The sequence below is a fragment of the Pithys albifrons genome, chromosome 1, assembly GCF_047495875.1.
Source record: "Pithys albifrons albifrons isolate INPA30051 chromosome 1, PitAlb_v1, whole genome shotgun sequence".
Lineage (NCBI taxonomy): Eukaryota > Metazoa > Chordata > Aves > Passeriformes > Thamnophilidae > Pithys > Pithys albifrons.
In genome coordinates, this window is record NC_092458.1 from 77,098,955 (window position 1) to 77,115,611 (window position 16,657).

The window sequence follows — 16,657 nt, forward strand, 5'->3', positions numbered from 1 at the left end:
TTGGAATCTTAGTAATTATTGTCACATACACCATCAATTTGAGACAAGTCCTACAGTATTTGCAAATGCACATTATGGAAAATTGTGCTTTAGTACTTGGTAGAGTCCTTGGCTCAGGTCTCATAAAATCATAGAATGGTTTGGGTTGGAGAGGACCTTTAGAGATCATCTATTCTAACTCCCCTGCCATGAGCAGAGACATCTTTCAAAAGGCCAAGCTGCTCCAAGGTCTGTCTAACCTGGCCTTGAATATTTCCAGGGATGGGGCCTTTATTTCCAGCTTCTGTGGGCAACCTGTGCCAGTAACTCACCACCTTCACTGCAAAAATTTTCTTTTTTGTTGTTGGTTTCTCATCTTTGTGAGGCTGAATATGAAGGTTCTTTTCACCACCTATTTTTTGATATTCACTTTGACATAAGTGACAGTCTTTGTGCCACAGTTCCCTTACTGTGGACTCCAAAGATTAAATACCATACAAACACTGTAGTATATTGAAATTTGATAAGACTTTACATAGTACTAGTTCAAATGAAAGCTTAGTATAATTAATTCCTTGCTTGGTCTAGTTGTATTGTTATGCAAGTTCTGTTACACTACTTGCTAATGTTTCTACCCTTAAAAGACGTACAATGAAATCTAAAATGTAGAATTGAAAAGAAGTTTAGCACATATGAAGGATTTACATTTTTATTAAAAGGGAGGTTAAGGGCCCATCTTTATCTGCTTGGAATATAATATTAAATTACTAGTAAAATCACTTCAGCAATAAAAAAATTTTCTAATTTGGAGTGTTTTAATCCTTGTAGAGCTGTAGCAAATTGGTAGTGTTATGGAGACACTTACTTTGAAAACTGTGTATTGAAAGCATTGAATCCTGTGTCTGAATATCTTTTAAAATTGTTTTTGTGAAGGTTTGGGGTGCTCTGAAGCCTGAAGATTAGAGGTGAATGGTGGGTAGCTGGTCAGTTTTTCTTTTTTTAACCAGCTAAGGTCCAGCTAAGCTTCTGGAATAAGAACAGTCATGCAGAGCTGATAAAAAGTGATCCTTTTTTTCCTTTAGATTTGTAAAAGCTGCTCAGCAATCAAAAAGAAGTATATCACAAAAGCAGTGGTTTCTAAACTAGCTACACCATTATGTCACCACATAAGTTATATAATAGTTTTTCTGTTCATTTGAATATGCATTTGGGTCTTCATTGAGTTTTGTACAGTGATTGTCAAGTCCTTGATACAGATAATTTAGGACCCGTTAATCAAAATGTATTTTTAGTTGAAGCATATTTTTCTTTTTCCCCCTCAGAATCATAGAATATATATATACTTTTAATTCCTTCTGTTTTTGGTCATCTAATGAAAACCCAATTGATCTGTTATCAGTCTTTCAGTACCATAAAAATGGAAAATGAGCTTGTAGCTGTGAGATGAGGAACGCCTAAGGCTGGGCTGAAAGGGCTATTCAGGTTCACCAGCTGTATTCCTCTACTCAAAACCTTTCCAGTGTTCAAAACCGTCACTGACTGTGTGTTCAACACACCCTTCAGAATATTGAAGGAAGGATGTGGAGGCATCCTGATGTGGTGGGAAAAAGCTGAGCTGTATGGATACAAATTTTGCCATACTGAGCCATGTGCCCACAGGACAGGGGGCCAAAACCAGTCCTGGCTGGACTTTATTTACTAGTACAGATACAGACTTTGATATTCAAAGAGAGAACACTCTGAGTAATCCCTGCCAGGCTTGGAGAGATACAGAAATGAAAATTCTTTCCCTTATCTTGCTGCTGTTTTTTCTTTTCTTATTTACGTATGTTGTCTTTACTTCACTTGAACCTCTTTTTAAGGACTTGTGCTGGTTTAAAGGTAAACTGGCAGGAGAAACGGACCCACCACAAGAGAGATTATAAGCCAGAGTTAAAATTTAATGAGAGATACTACAATAAATACACTGACCCAAAGAGAAATTGCTTTCAACTCACAAAACCCAGCAGTATAACCCAGTGTCCTGGGGCACAAACCCTAAGGGGTTTGTTGGCTCTTGTGCTGAGACCTGCGTGGTTCCCCCCAAGTCCAAAGCAAAAGAAAGTGAAAAAGCTGTTGGTGCAGGCGAGGGCTGTAGTCTGGGCGAGAGTGGTGGTTTCTTCCTGTTGAGGTCCTGCTGCTCCTCTGGATCCAACAAGTGGTTCCTGAGGTCTTCTTACCCCCTGCTTATGTACCCTCAGGGAGCACCCAGTCCCTCCTCGGGGACTCAAACAATGGGTGATTAACTCTGGGAGCCAGGGGATATTTTTGAACCGTTGATGGCCCATTGGCAGTCACGCCCCCCGAGACTGGGTGTGAAGGTGATAGTGACTCCCTGGGCAGCTGCTGCTAATGGTCTATTGTCCTTGGGGAATGAAGCGAGGGGGTAGAATACACAGCTTTGATCACCTACACACAGTGATAGCTGGTCCTACCTGCTGAACTAGGACAGGACTGAAGCAGAAAAAAAAAAGGTATTCAGTGCTTTGGTCTGCTTGACATAATCTTTTGTTAAAACAGGTTGTTGATGAGAAATACTCACTTTCACACACAATGGCAAATGAACCAAACCCTCACCTAAAGTTTTGGTAATGTCCTTAGTTGCGTTCTTAGAGAGAAAACCATATGAAGAGACTCATGCAAGCATACCTATGACAGATGCCAGTACTTCATGCAGCATGGATTTATAATGCATCGAAATTTAAAACTGTTGCTAATGTGGATAATTTTTTGTCACTTGTTTACTCAGCTACAAATTAACAGTAGTGTGTCTGCACTTCACATTTATTGGAAGATTTACTCTAGTTAGCTTATTTTCTGCAATTTCTTAACCAGTTGTAATATTATATTGATGTTTGCTGGGGGAAAAATGTATTTTTCACATATATATGTAGACTTAATGCTATTAGCAAGCTAATTTTTTTATGAAGAGTTTAGAACTTACATGAATGTGTGTAAATGTTTTCAACAGGTTGTATCAGTCTGTAAAAATCCTGTACTCCTTTGGGATTTTTGTGACCTATTCGATTCAGTTCTACGTCCCTGCGGAGATTCTCATTCCAGGTGTCACCTCCAGAGTGAAGCAGAAGTGGAAGTTACTCAGTGAGCTTGTGGCGAGAACACTATTAGTCTGCTCAACCTGTAAGTATGTGCAGAACATCCATTAAACACTTGCTGTTACATTTTATTGGGACCTGCTTATTTAAATATGTGTTGTTGTTTACTTTTTCAGAGTTTAGCAAACTTGCAATTTTGTTTCAACAATTCCCTATGTTTTGACTCACATGAACAAGTTAGTAATGTTGTATTTTAACCACACTTGTTTTATAGGTGTATCAAATTATTTGACAACCATATCTTTTGCCAGTAATACCCCATAGCTGCCAACTTGAATATAATTTTTTTTCAAATAGAAGGTTTTAAGTGAGACATTGCTGATGCATGTTTATGTGATCTGCAGTACATGCTTGCTGTGAAGTCCTTTCTCTGTTTTGTTGATCTGAGGATGAAGCCTAAAGGTGTGCTGGTCTGTATCCATAAAATTGCACTGACAGACATGGATGCCTGGTCACAGAGTCCCTGAAGGGCCACTTACTGTAGGTGATAACGCTCCAAAGTAGTTGTGCATCTCTCCCTGCCCTGCCTGTTACTTCTGGTTTTTTTCTCTCTTGTCACCTGGTCTTCCCATCCCTCCCTGTTGTGTCCCTGCTTTCTCACAGCTAGTTGAGATATCACAGGTACTAGTAGGAGTCGGCAGGGCTCATGGAATGGTGAGTATGGTCTGATCTAGGAAGTTTAGCTTTGTCTTTATAGCACTCATCTGAAGTGTTGAATAGCACAGGATGCTTTCCTCAAAGTTGTTATAAAAAACTGCTTCTAGTCCTAAGTTGGCTTCTTGACTTCACCATTTGTGCTGAAATGAACTGTTGTTACCTTGAAAACAATCAAAACTGCTAAACAAGCAAAAAATCCTAAACCTTGATTTTTAAGGGAACGTATTGATGAAAGAGAAGAGTTTTGGTTTGTTGTCTCTGTTCTCTTGGTGAATGCTGACCAGTAGCTCATGTGCTGGATGACTGCTAAGAATTGTTGTCAAAGAAAACTTGATCACCCAGTGAGACCTGCTTGAGGTCGAGCCTGTTGAGAAAGAGTCAGTGCGATTTAATTGCTACTGTAAGCAAAGGCAAATACCATCAGTCTAATAAATTGCTGCTCTGAAAATACATCTGCTATGTAAAATGAGAAAACAAACAAACCCCAAAAGTCTTCTTGAATAATGAAGTGCATATACCCTGAAGCAGATTTATAACCCGTGTTCTGCTTCAAGTGATGAAGGTGTTAAGATTTTAAAGACTGAAGATAGATGAATAGCTTTTGTAATACCTGCTAGTCATCTAGATGAGAATGCGTCAAGGTCCAAAATGCGGTTTTATTGTCTCTCCAGGACTCTGAAAGATCTCCAGTAAGATCTCCAGTCCTTACTGCACCTTGCTTTTATGAGGCCCTCAACTTCAACTCACTCTCTAGTGCCCTTTATGTGCCCCTTATCAGCTGCCCGGGTAATGATACCACAATAGATTGGAAAAGCTGAGAGTCTTGTAGATCCAAACTATTGTCTACAGCCAAAGGTTTTAAGAGTTTGTAGGTGAAAGATATTTTATATGCGTGTCTAATGAGAAGAGCCAGTGTGAATAGGCTTAAAGGCACATTTCCCTGTTTGACTTAGGAAAATTATAAATGGCTTCATAATATTCAGCCATAGGTTTTTGTGGGGTTTTCTCTTCATTTTATTATCAACCTTTGTAATTACTGAGTGGTCTGAAAATGGAAAACTGGGGAAGTCCTCAAGAAAAGAAAGTGGAAAAAGGAAAGAAAATTAGCTATATATATGTAAATAATTAAATAAATATAAAAGAGCCATTTATCTATAATAAGATATAGCATTAGAATCCTATATATTTCTTTCTTGGAAAAATATGTGTAGGGTAATTGGAACTGGTTTATACCACTGAAGCTTAGCTGTGATATGTATTTCTAAAATGGACCTGCTGAAGTGTTTCAGGTGTTTGGTGCAAGACACAAAGAAGTAGAATTAAAGTTTGTTCTTAAATGTTTGATATTTTCCAGGCTATTGTGTGATATGTAGTATTTATCCTCGTCATTTCAGTTTTTTTAAGTGGTTTCTATGAATTGTATGCATACAATACATATCTATAATATTTTTTCACCAACAGTTGTATAAGCTTCCATGCTTACAGTCATCTTCTATTTGTCATTTTTCACTGAGGCGCTGGTTTTAAACAAAATTGATTTAAATAGCTTGACTCTTCACTTAGCTTCACTTTGTCCAAGTGCAGAACATAATTCCTAAAATTATGCAGAAAGTGTTTCTTTAATGGAAAGAAAAAATCCAAAACCTTCTAAATTGAATTTTAGAAATTGAATGGTTTTGATATCAGTGACGGAATATGCTGTAATGTCTGGACCATTCAGAGGTCATACACTGATTAAAGGGACTCTGCTAGCTTGAAAATAATTCTCTGAGAAGAGAATCTTCAGCTGTGTTGTAAGTAATCCATTAGCTTTTTAGGAGAAGACTTGAAAAATCAGTTATTACTGATCTGGAGGGCTTTTGCATTACTCAAAAATTATGTAATTGTTTTGGTTTTGCAGCATATGAAAAACTTGGGGAAAAACAGACCCTGGAGGGTTTTTTTGTTTTTACTGGTCTGAAAAGGTTTCTTTTAAGTAAGGACTTAGCAAATTGCTGGAGATGTAATGTGAACCAAAAAGCCATATGTGTTTCTTGGGGCTTTTCATTATTAACTTGCTCACTTTGGGACACTTAGCATTGCAGGAGAATTATCACAAGTACCTTTTGTATGTTCTGCTTCCTCTGTTTTTGTTTCACAAAAGAGGCCTTATCTGATGGATAGTTTTGGAAGTACACTTGACTCCTAATATCAGCAGTCCTGGCCAAGCCTTTGGACCTGGGACAGGGAGGGATGTACCCAGCCCTTGGGAAGGGCATGTCTGGCCTTAGTGGTTATTGCTCTGGAATGAGTTCAGTCTTGGCTTGCTGAGCCATTCTCAAGGAGCAGTGAGATAATCTGGACTCTTTCTAGACAAAACTGGTAGTTAAAGGTGTTTGAAAGACTGCTGTTACCATACTGGAAAAGTTACAAATAGGTTTAAGAACAATGTTCACAGTAGCTGTCTGAAATTTCATGTCTGTTTTGGCCAGCTTTTTCTAGACTCTGACATTATTCTAGGTAAAAGCAAATACTAGGAAATGTTTTTACTGGGACCATACTAGACTGGCAAAAGCATGCTCTTCCTTTGGTTATAGCCCATTGCTGATACTTCTTGAACAAGGACACAGTGAGCGCAAATGATGTGGCAGACTTTTTTCTTACTTCTTTTTTTCCTTCCTCCAATTTAGTGTTAAAATATCATCTTAGTATTGCATGGGTAAAAATGCAAGTCAGATACTTTTGAATTTTAAGAAAAAGGAGGGAAATGAGGAGTTTCTGCTTTGATACTGAAGACTTCTATTTCATTTGCAAGAGACATACTGTATTTTGGATTTCACTATATGTGGTGTAGCAAGTTGGAAGATCCTACCATACTTCACAAATCTTGACACTAAGCCATTGTTTTACAAACTCAGGTGAGCACCTTGTGCACTGAGTGGAGGGGTGTGCTAGGCTTGTGTTAAAATCCAGCTTAGAGCTGGAGACTGGATTTGGTAGTCGTTGAAAGCAGGTGGAAGCTAGACTTGTAGCTAGCTGGAAGAAATAGGGTTGAACATTGGGCTAAGCATCACTGTAGTGGGCAAAGTTAGAAATTAGGAGCACATACAAATAGAAGGAATAGGACAAGAGCCACCACAGGATATAAAAGTGCTGAGAACAGATATGCAAGTGCAGTATTTGTGAATGCTCACTAACTGCCTTTGGGTTGTACTTAGAAGTGCATCAGTACAGGAGTGCCATGTGGAGTGCCAAGGGATCTCCAGCAGCTGCCTGTCTTGCAGTCTCTGCCTCATGACTTGCCAACTTTGTCCTTTGGGGGGGTCAGTTCAGGTCACTGAATTAGTTGCAGACACTCCTTGTAAGACATGAGAGGACTAAAGATCTCTCTGATTGTGCTCAGACAGTATAGCCACATCCTCGTGGTTGCCATAGATTCTGTTACTGTTGCATATGTGTTTATATTTGAAGGGTAAATGCTTTTCATTTATTTTTCTCACAGGTTTTGCTTAGTGTTTGTGGTATTTGAATGCCAGATAACTACAGGACTTCAAAACATTTGTCAGGGTGAAATTTTTATAGTGTTGATTTTGCATATTTAAAGCACAAGTTCCAGAAATAGTTTGGATCTGTGTTTGCTGCATCTGCTTGTATTGGGCATCATACTCATGGTTCAGCCCTTAGTCAAGCCTGTTAAGTGATAGGATTATGGCTCCAGCACATTGGAAATTAACAGTTAAAGTGTGAAGCTTTTTTAGTTTGCTTCTGAAGAAACTGGACCATCCTGGATGCATTTTTAAAAATTTTTTAATATTGTTACATACAATGATGTAAGTTCTTTCTTTTGAGAGGCCAGTTTATCTGGGAAAACAAGGAGAAAAGCCCTTTACTCAAAGAAGTTCTGTTCAGTGCATTGCTTGAAATAAACTGCCTTAGTATCATGAGAGTTTTTCACTCCCTCTTGCTTATCTGGCACTGAGATCATGATGATTCTTGGAGGGGAGAGTTTGGAGAGGATTTGTTGAGCTTGAGCAATTAATTGTCCCATGTTATCATCTTCAAAATACACTGAGCACTTGGAGATCAAGAGAAGATCTGCCAAGCATTAGTCAGTATTGATGTGAAATGGCATCAAACATACTTACTTCTGTTAATGCCTCACAGTAAAAATTGTGGTTAAGAAATTTAGGATGGGGCAAGACTGTAAATTACCAATAGAATGGAAATGTATCTTACTGTCTAGCAAAGGCTTATTCCTATCTTCTGACTGAAGGGCAGTGAAATTAAATGTACTTGCTGGATGTGTTGGAAGGAGTATGGAAAAAAAAAGTTGTATTGAGAAAATATTTCATCTGAAATGCTGGCAGCAAATCCATGAAGAAGTAAAGGAGTAAAATAGAAGAGAACAATTTAAGCAGTAGTTTAATTTTTAAACAATAAGTTGTGTTTGATTTATTAGTTTAAAGATATTTATTAGTTTAAAGTGAAATAATTTAAATAATTTAAAGTGAAATAATTTATTTTGTGAATTGGTAAATGCTGCTGAAGAACATCAGAAAATATAATGGATAAAACTGGAGTTAAGCATTAATAGTATCTTCTGTCAAGAAGTATAGATTATTATTTTAATAGCTTAATTTAGGGCTCTATTCCTGTAGCCAACGTTCTTCTGTTAAAATGAAAGTGAAGAAATACTGCATTTGCATGTGGATGTGGAGATACCTTTGAATTGTCAGTTGTTTTGATTATTAGCTTGAAATGAAAGAAATTTAATTGAAGGGCTGATCCAGCTGAGCATAAATGGAGCTGTTAGGGAGCTGCTTGTCATTAAGTCTGAGCTTAGTGTATAATTTTACCAAGAGAAGAATAAATACATTATTCAGGTGAATTTATCAGTCACACTTTTCTAAATATTTCCCCATTTTAACTGTACCTGGTTTTAGGAAAGAACAGTTTTTCATGCTGAATAATTAGACATGAGATGATGTCTACCAGATGTCTTACACTGATTAATGACATTGTGCCAATAAAATACTTGCTCAGGGGAGCTGCAGGAGAGGTAACAGGAAGGAGTTTTAAGATCTATATGGATCGGATAAAGTGATAATTATTTATATAGCAGTGGCTTATGTATCAGTTGTTAGACAATGATATTTTTAATAACAGTTTGTTCATTTTAAAGGGTAATATTAATGACAGAAAAATTGAATAGCTAAATCTGTGAATTAAGAAATTTCCAGATGGGATTTAGAATATTTGTGTGGACTGCTAACTAGCTCCTCCAAATTGGCTTAAATACAAAGTAATTGTTTATGAATTGTCAAAGGAATAAAATGAAATATTTTATTAATTCAGTTAATTTTTTTCCAGTATGTAATGGGGTTTTGGTTGGATTTGGGGTTTTTTAATTTTTTTTAGGGTGAGCATAATTCCTACTTCCTAGTAGAAGATCCTGTGCTGTGGTTTTGAGTGATGAGAATAGGTATAATTGTGTGGGGTTTGGACATACCCTGAGGCATGAGAAATAGATTTGTGAAATCAGTTTCTTGCAACTTTTTTGAGTGTCTTTCCAAGAAGAATAAATTTCTTAATTTCATGGTTATATCCTGATTATGATTCCTTTCTTTTGATGTGCCGTTATGAATTTTGTCACATCTTATGAGTTGCTGTTGGTATAGGCGTTAATTTATGTACATATAATAACTAATGTTCTTTTTAATAGTCCAAATATTAATTTTTAACTGTATTTTAATGTATTATTTTAATATAGATGTCTGTGGTTTATAATTAATGGTTAGGTGTTACGGATTATTTGAATGGTGCTAGAAGTGCTTCTTATTGCTGGCTGTTCTAGAGACATTGACTTGTGAATATATTTACTAGATATAACTGTAGGGACCAGCAGAGTGGTCTGTGTTAGCATTCATCATGGCAAACTCTTATATTTTAAAAACCTTATACAGAAAATTAAGGTTGTGAAGTAAATTCCTGAGAAGTTAAAACAAGTCCTGCTTTTATCTCTTTTGCTTCGTTTAATTACTATCATGTAGGGTGGACTTCCTTCTGTTCAGGGGTTAATTAGGATTCTGTGAGTAAATTCAGATTTTGAAGTGCAGTTCTTTTGCAAAAATGTTTGTAGGTATGGGACAGGAAGAAAAGTATGGGCCTGAATACCTCACTGGAGATATTCAAGAACAGTCTGGATTCAATCCTGTGCCATGCACTCTAGAATGACCCTTCTTGAGCAGCAAGGTGTGACCAGATGACCCACTGTAGGCCCTTCCAACCTGACCCATTCTGTGACTCTGTGATTTGTGATTAAGGTGAAAAGTGGAAAATTTGGAAAGATTTGTAATAAGAAAATTTAAAATATCATTAATATCTTTGTCATAAAATTTGTTTGGTTTTTCTTTTTGAGACTTTTTTTCATTATTTACAAAAAAAAACCCATTTAAGAACAAAATAGTTTTGCAATGCATTTATATATTCTGAAGCAGTTGTTCCTATTCTGTGGCAATAAATATTTTTAGATTTTTAAAAAATACCTAAAGTAACATTTTAATTATTACTATTTTTAAAAAGAATTTATGACTCCTTTTTACAGTCTTCTTTGCAAATTGTATTCTTTTATGGTGAAGTGCAAGTTGGAGATTCATAACACCATTTACAGTGTAAACCTGCCTGTCAGTCCATGCTCTGGAGATTTGAGGTCACGTGTGGCATATGTTGCAAAGCACTGTGTGGGTTGAGTCATCTAGTTTAGCTGCAGAACTCTGTATCTCTGCACCTGCAATGGTCACATTAGCCAGACTCCTTGTAAGCAGCAGAGAGGAACAGATGATTGGAAGGACACAGTTTGTCCGATCTAGTTTACATGTTTGCTTCTGGACAAGTTGAACTGGGCCAAAGAAGTGTTTATTTTCTTCTTTGGTGTGTTTGAAGGAATATAGGTGAGAAATATATCCAGCATTTGATATGATGAATCCTACTCAGGAAGAACAGGGTCATGGTGAATATCATGCTTATTTTCCTGCAGCTGAATCCTGTTTTCCCTTTCTAACCATAATTTTAAAACTAATCAAGCCTGCTTTTGTTTTTTTGTTCCACTTTGTTTTCCATCTGTGTGCTTACAAATATAATCAAGGAGTGATACGAAAATTCTTTGTCCAAATAACAAATATAGGTATATATTCTCTAGCTTATGGGAAGTAAACTTGTAGTATTTCAATAATTCATGCATTGGTGTGTCTCCATTATTTCAGCCCATTGTTACTCTGTGCATGAACTGGCTTAGAAGGTAATTTGTTGCATTTCTTCTTAAATGTCATCCACGAGCCAGTGATTTTCTGTCATGCTTTTGAGTGGAGCAGCTATTTTTGTACTTACCCCTTATACATTTTGCATCTATCCAGTGCTTCACAGGCTTGAAATTTCATTTAAGATCCAAAGATTCCTAAGGGGAAAGTAAAGGATTTGGCACATGGAAAACCACCCGTTTCTTAGTTCACAGTTAAGAGGAAATAGGTAACAGTGCTTGACATTTTAAAAATCTCCCATTTTTCCAGGAGATTGGCATCTCTCTTCCTTCCTCCCTTTTGATATGTAACAACACAGAGGTGAAAAGGTATATTGAGTTAATGGGAATACCAAAAGTAATAGCACGCCATGCTTTGCTTAGTTGGTTGAGTCAAATATTGTTGAATATTTATCTGTACTTTTTCACTTGATAAGGTGCCTCATTATAGATGTTGTGATAATGAGCAAAATTGATTTACAGAAAGTCTGAGGAACCCACAAGAGCACAAGAGGCATCCCATTCACTTTTTAATCCTTACATTTTCAACATTATGCTCAAGGATTCATTAGTTTGTTCTTTCCTTTGTGCTGTGGCCCCAGACCTTTTTCCTGGCACAAGCAGAAGAGCTGTGTTCTGGAGTTTAGGAGATGAGGGTAGAAAGGGGTTTATCTTTATGGTATGTTTTTATGATACATGAGTCAAATTAACATCTCACTGCTTACTGATATAGAATATCCTTGTCGTTTTCTTTATGCCATCATAGCATGCAATCCCATATTCTTCATCATGCTAGCACTGACATTCAATCAGAGAAGAGCAGATTGGTTTCACTAATCTGCACAGCCTCCCTCTTCTGTGTTTGACTGTTTTCTGTATTTTTCCATTCAAAAAATGATGGAATATATTGTCTTTTGACTTGCAGTAATTGCTCACTGATAAAGCTGTTCTGCAAACATCAAAATAAAAATTTTATGTCTTGATCTTTGAAGTTAAATTATGTTCTTATTTCACAATGGGTGTTCTGGTAAGGTTGTCTGCACTATAGTTCTTACCTTGGTAAAAAATACTTAAAATCACATTGCTGTCCTAATAAACTGGTATGAACCTCCTTATGAAGACTGCTTGGTTCAAAGGCAGGTTCCAAAGTAATTGGGTGTATACAGTGTTCTATAAACATATACCCCATAAGTTGCTTTGTCTTGGGTGGATTAACATCAACACATTTTAGTTCTTCAGCATAACTCAGCCCTGCTTCTGTGAACTACTGCTTTTTCACTCCACTCCCTGGTCCTTGCCCATGATACTGTTAGTTGCATCCTCCTTTCAGATCTCAACCTCCATTTTTACTTTTTTCTTGTAAAGCCACTCAGTCTCTTGTTCTATGTTTATCCACTGTTTATGCAGTAACTAGAAACTTTTTATTTTGTAACTTTGTGCTTATTTTAGTTTTTGATTTTTGTCTGCCTTTATTTTATACTTTGTTTGACATAACTCATCAGTAATATTAGACAGGAAGCCAGAAGATTATTAGTATAAATGTATGAAATGAGCCATTATTATGATGAGAAATAATCAACTTGACACAATATATTCCAGATCTAAAGTCTAAGTGATTTGGTCAAGCGAGCTGCAATTACGTGGCTTATGTTTCCTTTAATTACCCCTATTTGATAATTACAGACTATATTTCCTACTGGAATGTGGAAGCAAAATGATTGCAATACTTGCTGCAAAGTGCACCACTGAGAGTCTGGCAGGACTTTAATTTTAAGACCCAGTACTTAGATATACAGACTAAGCTAAACAAATTTATTGTTCAGTTAAATGTACATTCTAAATGTATGTGGAGTGTGCTTTAACATTTTGATCTTGTTTTAAGGTTGCCATCTAGAAGTTACTTATTTTGTGGAAGAGTCCATTAGAGTTAATATGCAGCTCAGAGACCTGAATGAGTGTTGATTGCAGAAACACAGATTCTGGATTTATTAGGCTTGGGAAAACAGGGTAATAATTTTGAAACTCATTACATAAATTAAAGCACTGTCTGTACAGTGACCTAATTTTTTAACATTCAATTCTAAATAATATTTAGTAAGCCAGAAAGAAATTGCAAGGCAGGTAGTTGAGGTTAAGGAAAGTTGAAAGTATCATGAATGAAAAGTAAAATTATTCGTTTTTTGGCTCTCTTGAGCTGGATATCTAAGATCTAATTCTTATTCAGCTTTGTGCCAGATAAACTGTGGAGTAGTGATGAATTAACCTGCCTTCTGAGGATACAGCAGTCTGCTGTGGTATTACAAGAAACTGTGAATTACTTGGCAACATTAAAGTTTGTTCAGTAGGAGGAAAAGGACCAGAATCCTTTGTTTTTTGGGTCTTGCCAGGTACATTTCCATGAGTCACTGTTGTAGAAACAGCTCTTTATAGCTTTTTTTAATTGCTAGAAGGAGCTACCATTCCGTGTAACTCTGGTGGTGTCTGTTTCCAAGCAGAGAAAAATACTTGAAGTGTCAGGCATATCCATCTGGATTATAAAGATGGATCCTAGTGAGTTACTATCCTTGCTCTTTTGTTTGTGTATTTAAAAATTTTCCTTTTCTGTGTTGTTGTTTAGCTTTTGGCTGCCATTCTTGCTTACCTTTTGTCTGCTGGGTTTAAGGATCCTTTCTTACCATGTTTTATTTCACATGTTAATACAAGCAGGCTATAATTAAATTACAGTTGGTATATTGTATCTCGAACTAAAAAGACGGAGTGTAGGAATCATTTTCCAATACTTCATATTAAAGATAATATTTTTTAATATAGAGTATAAAAGAATGCTAATGTTCGTACAGTCTCTTGCACTTTGGTCAAAAAAACCAATTTTAAATACAGAGCACTAACTTCCCTATTTTTATGTATATTCTTTTGTGTTTATGACTGGGTTATGAGCATCTGTTGGTGACAGTTTTTAAAGAGTATGACAGAATGGTTTGAGTTGGAAGGAACCTTAAGGATAATCTAGTTCCAACCCCCTGCTATATTCCAAGTTGCTCCAAGCCCCATCCAGCCCGATCCTGAACACTTCCAGGAATGGAGCGCTCACCCTTTCTCTGGACAGCCTGTTCCAGTGCTTCACCACCCTCACAGTGAATAATTTCTTCCTTGTATCTAATCTAAATTGACCTTGTTTTAGTTTAAAACCATCACCCCTTGTTCTTGAAAAAAGGCCCTTGAAAATAAAGTCCTTCCAGCTTTCCTTTAAGCCCCTTTTAGGTACTGGAAGGTGCTATAATATCTCCCTTCTTTTCTCCATCAAGGGGCAAGTAGTTTAAATTGTGCTTTATGGTAACACTGGACACAGGAGGATGCATTAAAATTTGGGAAGGGATCTTGGAATCATTGTCAGGAGATTTCTGAAACCATGAGCTCAATAGCCCCACCACCAGCAGCAAAAAGGCCAATGAAATTGTCACAAAGCAAGACAGAGGACATTGTTTTGCTGCCATATAAAACATGATTTTCTCTGGCTTTGAGTGTCGTGCAGTTCTGGTCTCTGTATTTTTACAAGGATGTACTGGGTTGAGGGAGAGAGTATGTGAAGATAAACAAGTGCTTTCTGGCTTAAGCCCAAATTCAGCTCTGTGGAATTCAGTTTCTTGCTAACCCTTACTGGTAAATATATCTGTCTTTAAATCCCATTCCTTAGCAAAAGAAAAAAAAAAAAAAAAAAAAAGAAAAAAATTCATAGTACTCTTACAACTTTTACTAGCAATTATCAGAGGAGTAAGAAGATAACTTATTATTTTAATTTACTTTTTCATTATGTGCATAGTTGTGGGATTTTTTTCTTTAATAAGTGGTTGAATCCCAAGGAAAAGAACAGCTTAGTTATTAAATGGTCTGTATATGCATAACTTTGAGTGCTCTGCTTTTGCAATGACAATAGACACAATAAAAATAAACACACAAATTGTTATGAGCAATTGTTTTAGCTCAAATAACTGTCATTGTATGTAACATAAAATTACAGGGGGTAAGCACAATTGAAATAATTGCTATGATTAAATATGAACAAAGTGCTTGATAGGAAAATAAAACAAGAATGCACTATTCCTGATTTGGTTACCAAAGTGCAGGGTAGCATTTTAAATTCACTAAAGCTGATCAGTCTTCGACTTCTTTATGACAAAGGACTGCATATAATAAACAGCGTGATATGTTTTCTCAAAAGCATCTTGGGTTTTGTGTTTCTTGATTTTGCAAATTACATCTAAAAGTCATGAACCAAACAGCATTCATGGAGCAAGTTCAAGATCGTTTCTCAGTGCTGTGTATTGCCCATCACTCCAGCATAAGAAACATAATAAGAAGTTACATCCTTAGGCATGCAGGCAAGCTTGTGTTTCTTCTTGTTATTGAAGGTGCCCTCTTAGATAAAAGGTAGCAGAGAGAAGTTATAGCTAACTTTTTTTGTAACTTATTTATTCAGCTGTCACTTGGAATAGCTACATTTTGCAAATGAAGGTCCTGGAAAAACTGGTAGGGTTATATTCAACATAGTTCACTTGAGGCTGCTGAGTCTTTAGATGCTTCAGAGAAAAGTGAAGGAGTTTCTATTTAGGATATCATTAATATTTGCTGTTCTATGGTTTGAAAATATTTAGCATTTCCATAAAGCTGCCTGCTGGTTTATATACATCTATAAAGTTATCCCACAAGCTGAGAATCAAAATAATTTTCTCTAATAATATCACAGTGAAAAATATTGCAAAATGCATTATGCAACAAAACAGACTATTACATATATTCAGATATATTCCTGTGTATTTCTTATGCAGAGCACAGAACATTAAAGAGAGACGATTTATGAAACAGACCCTAACCACTCTGGTATAAAGTCAGGTTCATTGAGTCTCACACAGCAGCAGAGGGTAGGTGATTATTCCTTATACTGCAGGTTATAGTGTATGCAGTAAGACAAGAAATCACCAAAATAATGGCTGGAATCAAAAACATGCATAATAGCTAAAGGCCTAGTTAACCTTTACCCTAATTGGTGGTAAGTTCCTTAGCAGTGTTTCATGTACTAAAGTGCCAAGGCACTTTCTGCATTTCTCTTCCAGTAAATGTATTTCTCTCTTCAGATCACTTTTCCATGACCTGCTTAAAATATCTAAATTTCTGTAAAACCACGTGCTTAGATACCTGTAACAATCTTTTTATCTGATACTGGAGAATTTGGTTGGTGCATGGATTAATATATATAAAATGTATGTATGTATAAAAGAGAAAAAAGTAAAGTTAGATAATAGGTGGTAATATGTTTAATATATTCAGAACCGTGAACAAAACCTCATGTAATTTCAATTTCATCATTATGATCTAAATGAATATCCATAGTTTTTCTTTTTTCTAGCCAAAGGCAATTTATGATGCCTCTCTTCTTTCACAAATTTATCATACTTGAAAATGATGCATTGTTAATGGATATTGGACAATGGGTACTGGAAAGGATATTGTAAGTTTTAAAGAAAAAATATAAATAGTAAAATACTTAAAGTAAACTAAAAATAAACAGCGGAGGAACTGGACTTCACACCAATCT

General features: G+C 36.2%; 1 protein-coding gene across 2 annotated transcripts in view; it reads left to right on the forward strand.

Moving 5' to 3' along the window:
- The window catches only part of SLC36A4 (solute carrier family 36 member 4), a 93,913-nt gene that overhangs the window by 46,585 nt on the left and 30,671 nt on the right, over positions 1–16,657 (forward strand). The window contains exons 10-11 of one of the 2 annotated variants that reach the window (XM_071555890.1): positions 2,990–3,159; positions 9,910–10,260. In XM_071555890.1, coding sequence (XP_071411991.1) covers positions 2,990–3,159; positions 9,910–10,004 — 265 coding nt within the window. In that variant the 3' untranslated portion in view covers positions 10,005–10,260. Of the gene's footprint in view, positions 1–2,989; positions 3,160–9,909; positions 10,261–16,657 lie in introns of those variants that run through there. The other variant, XM_071555881.1, reaches the window with a different exon arrangement.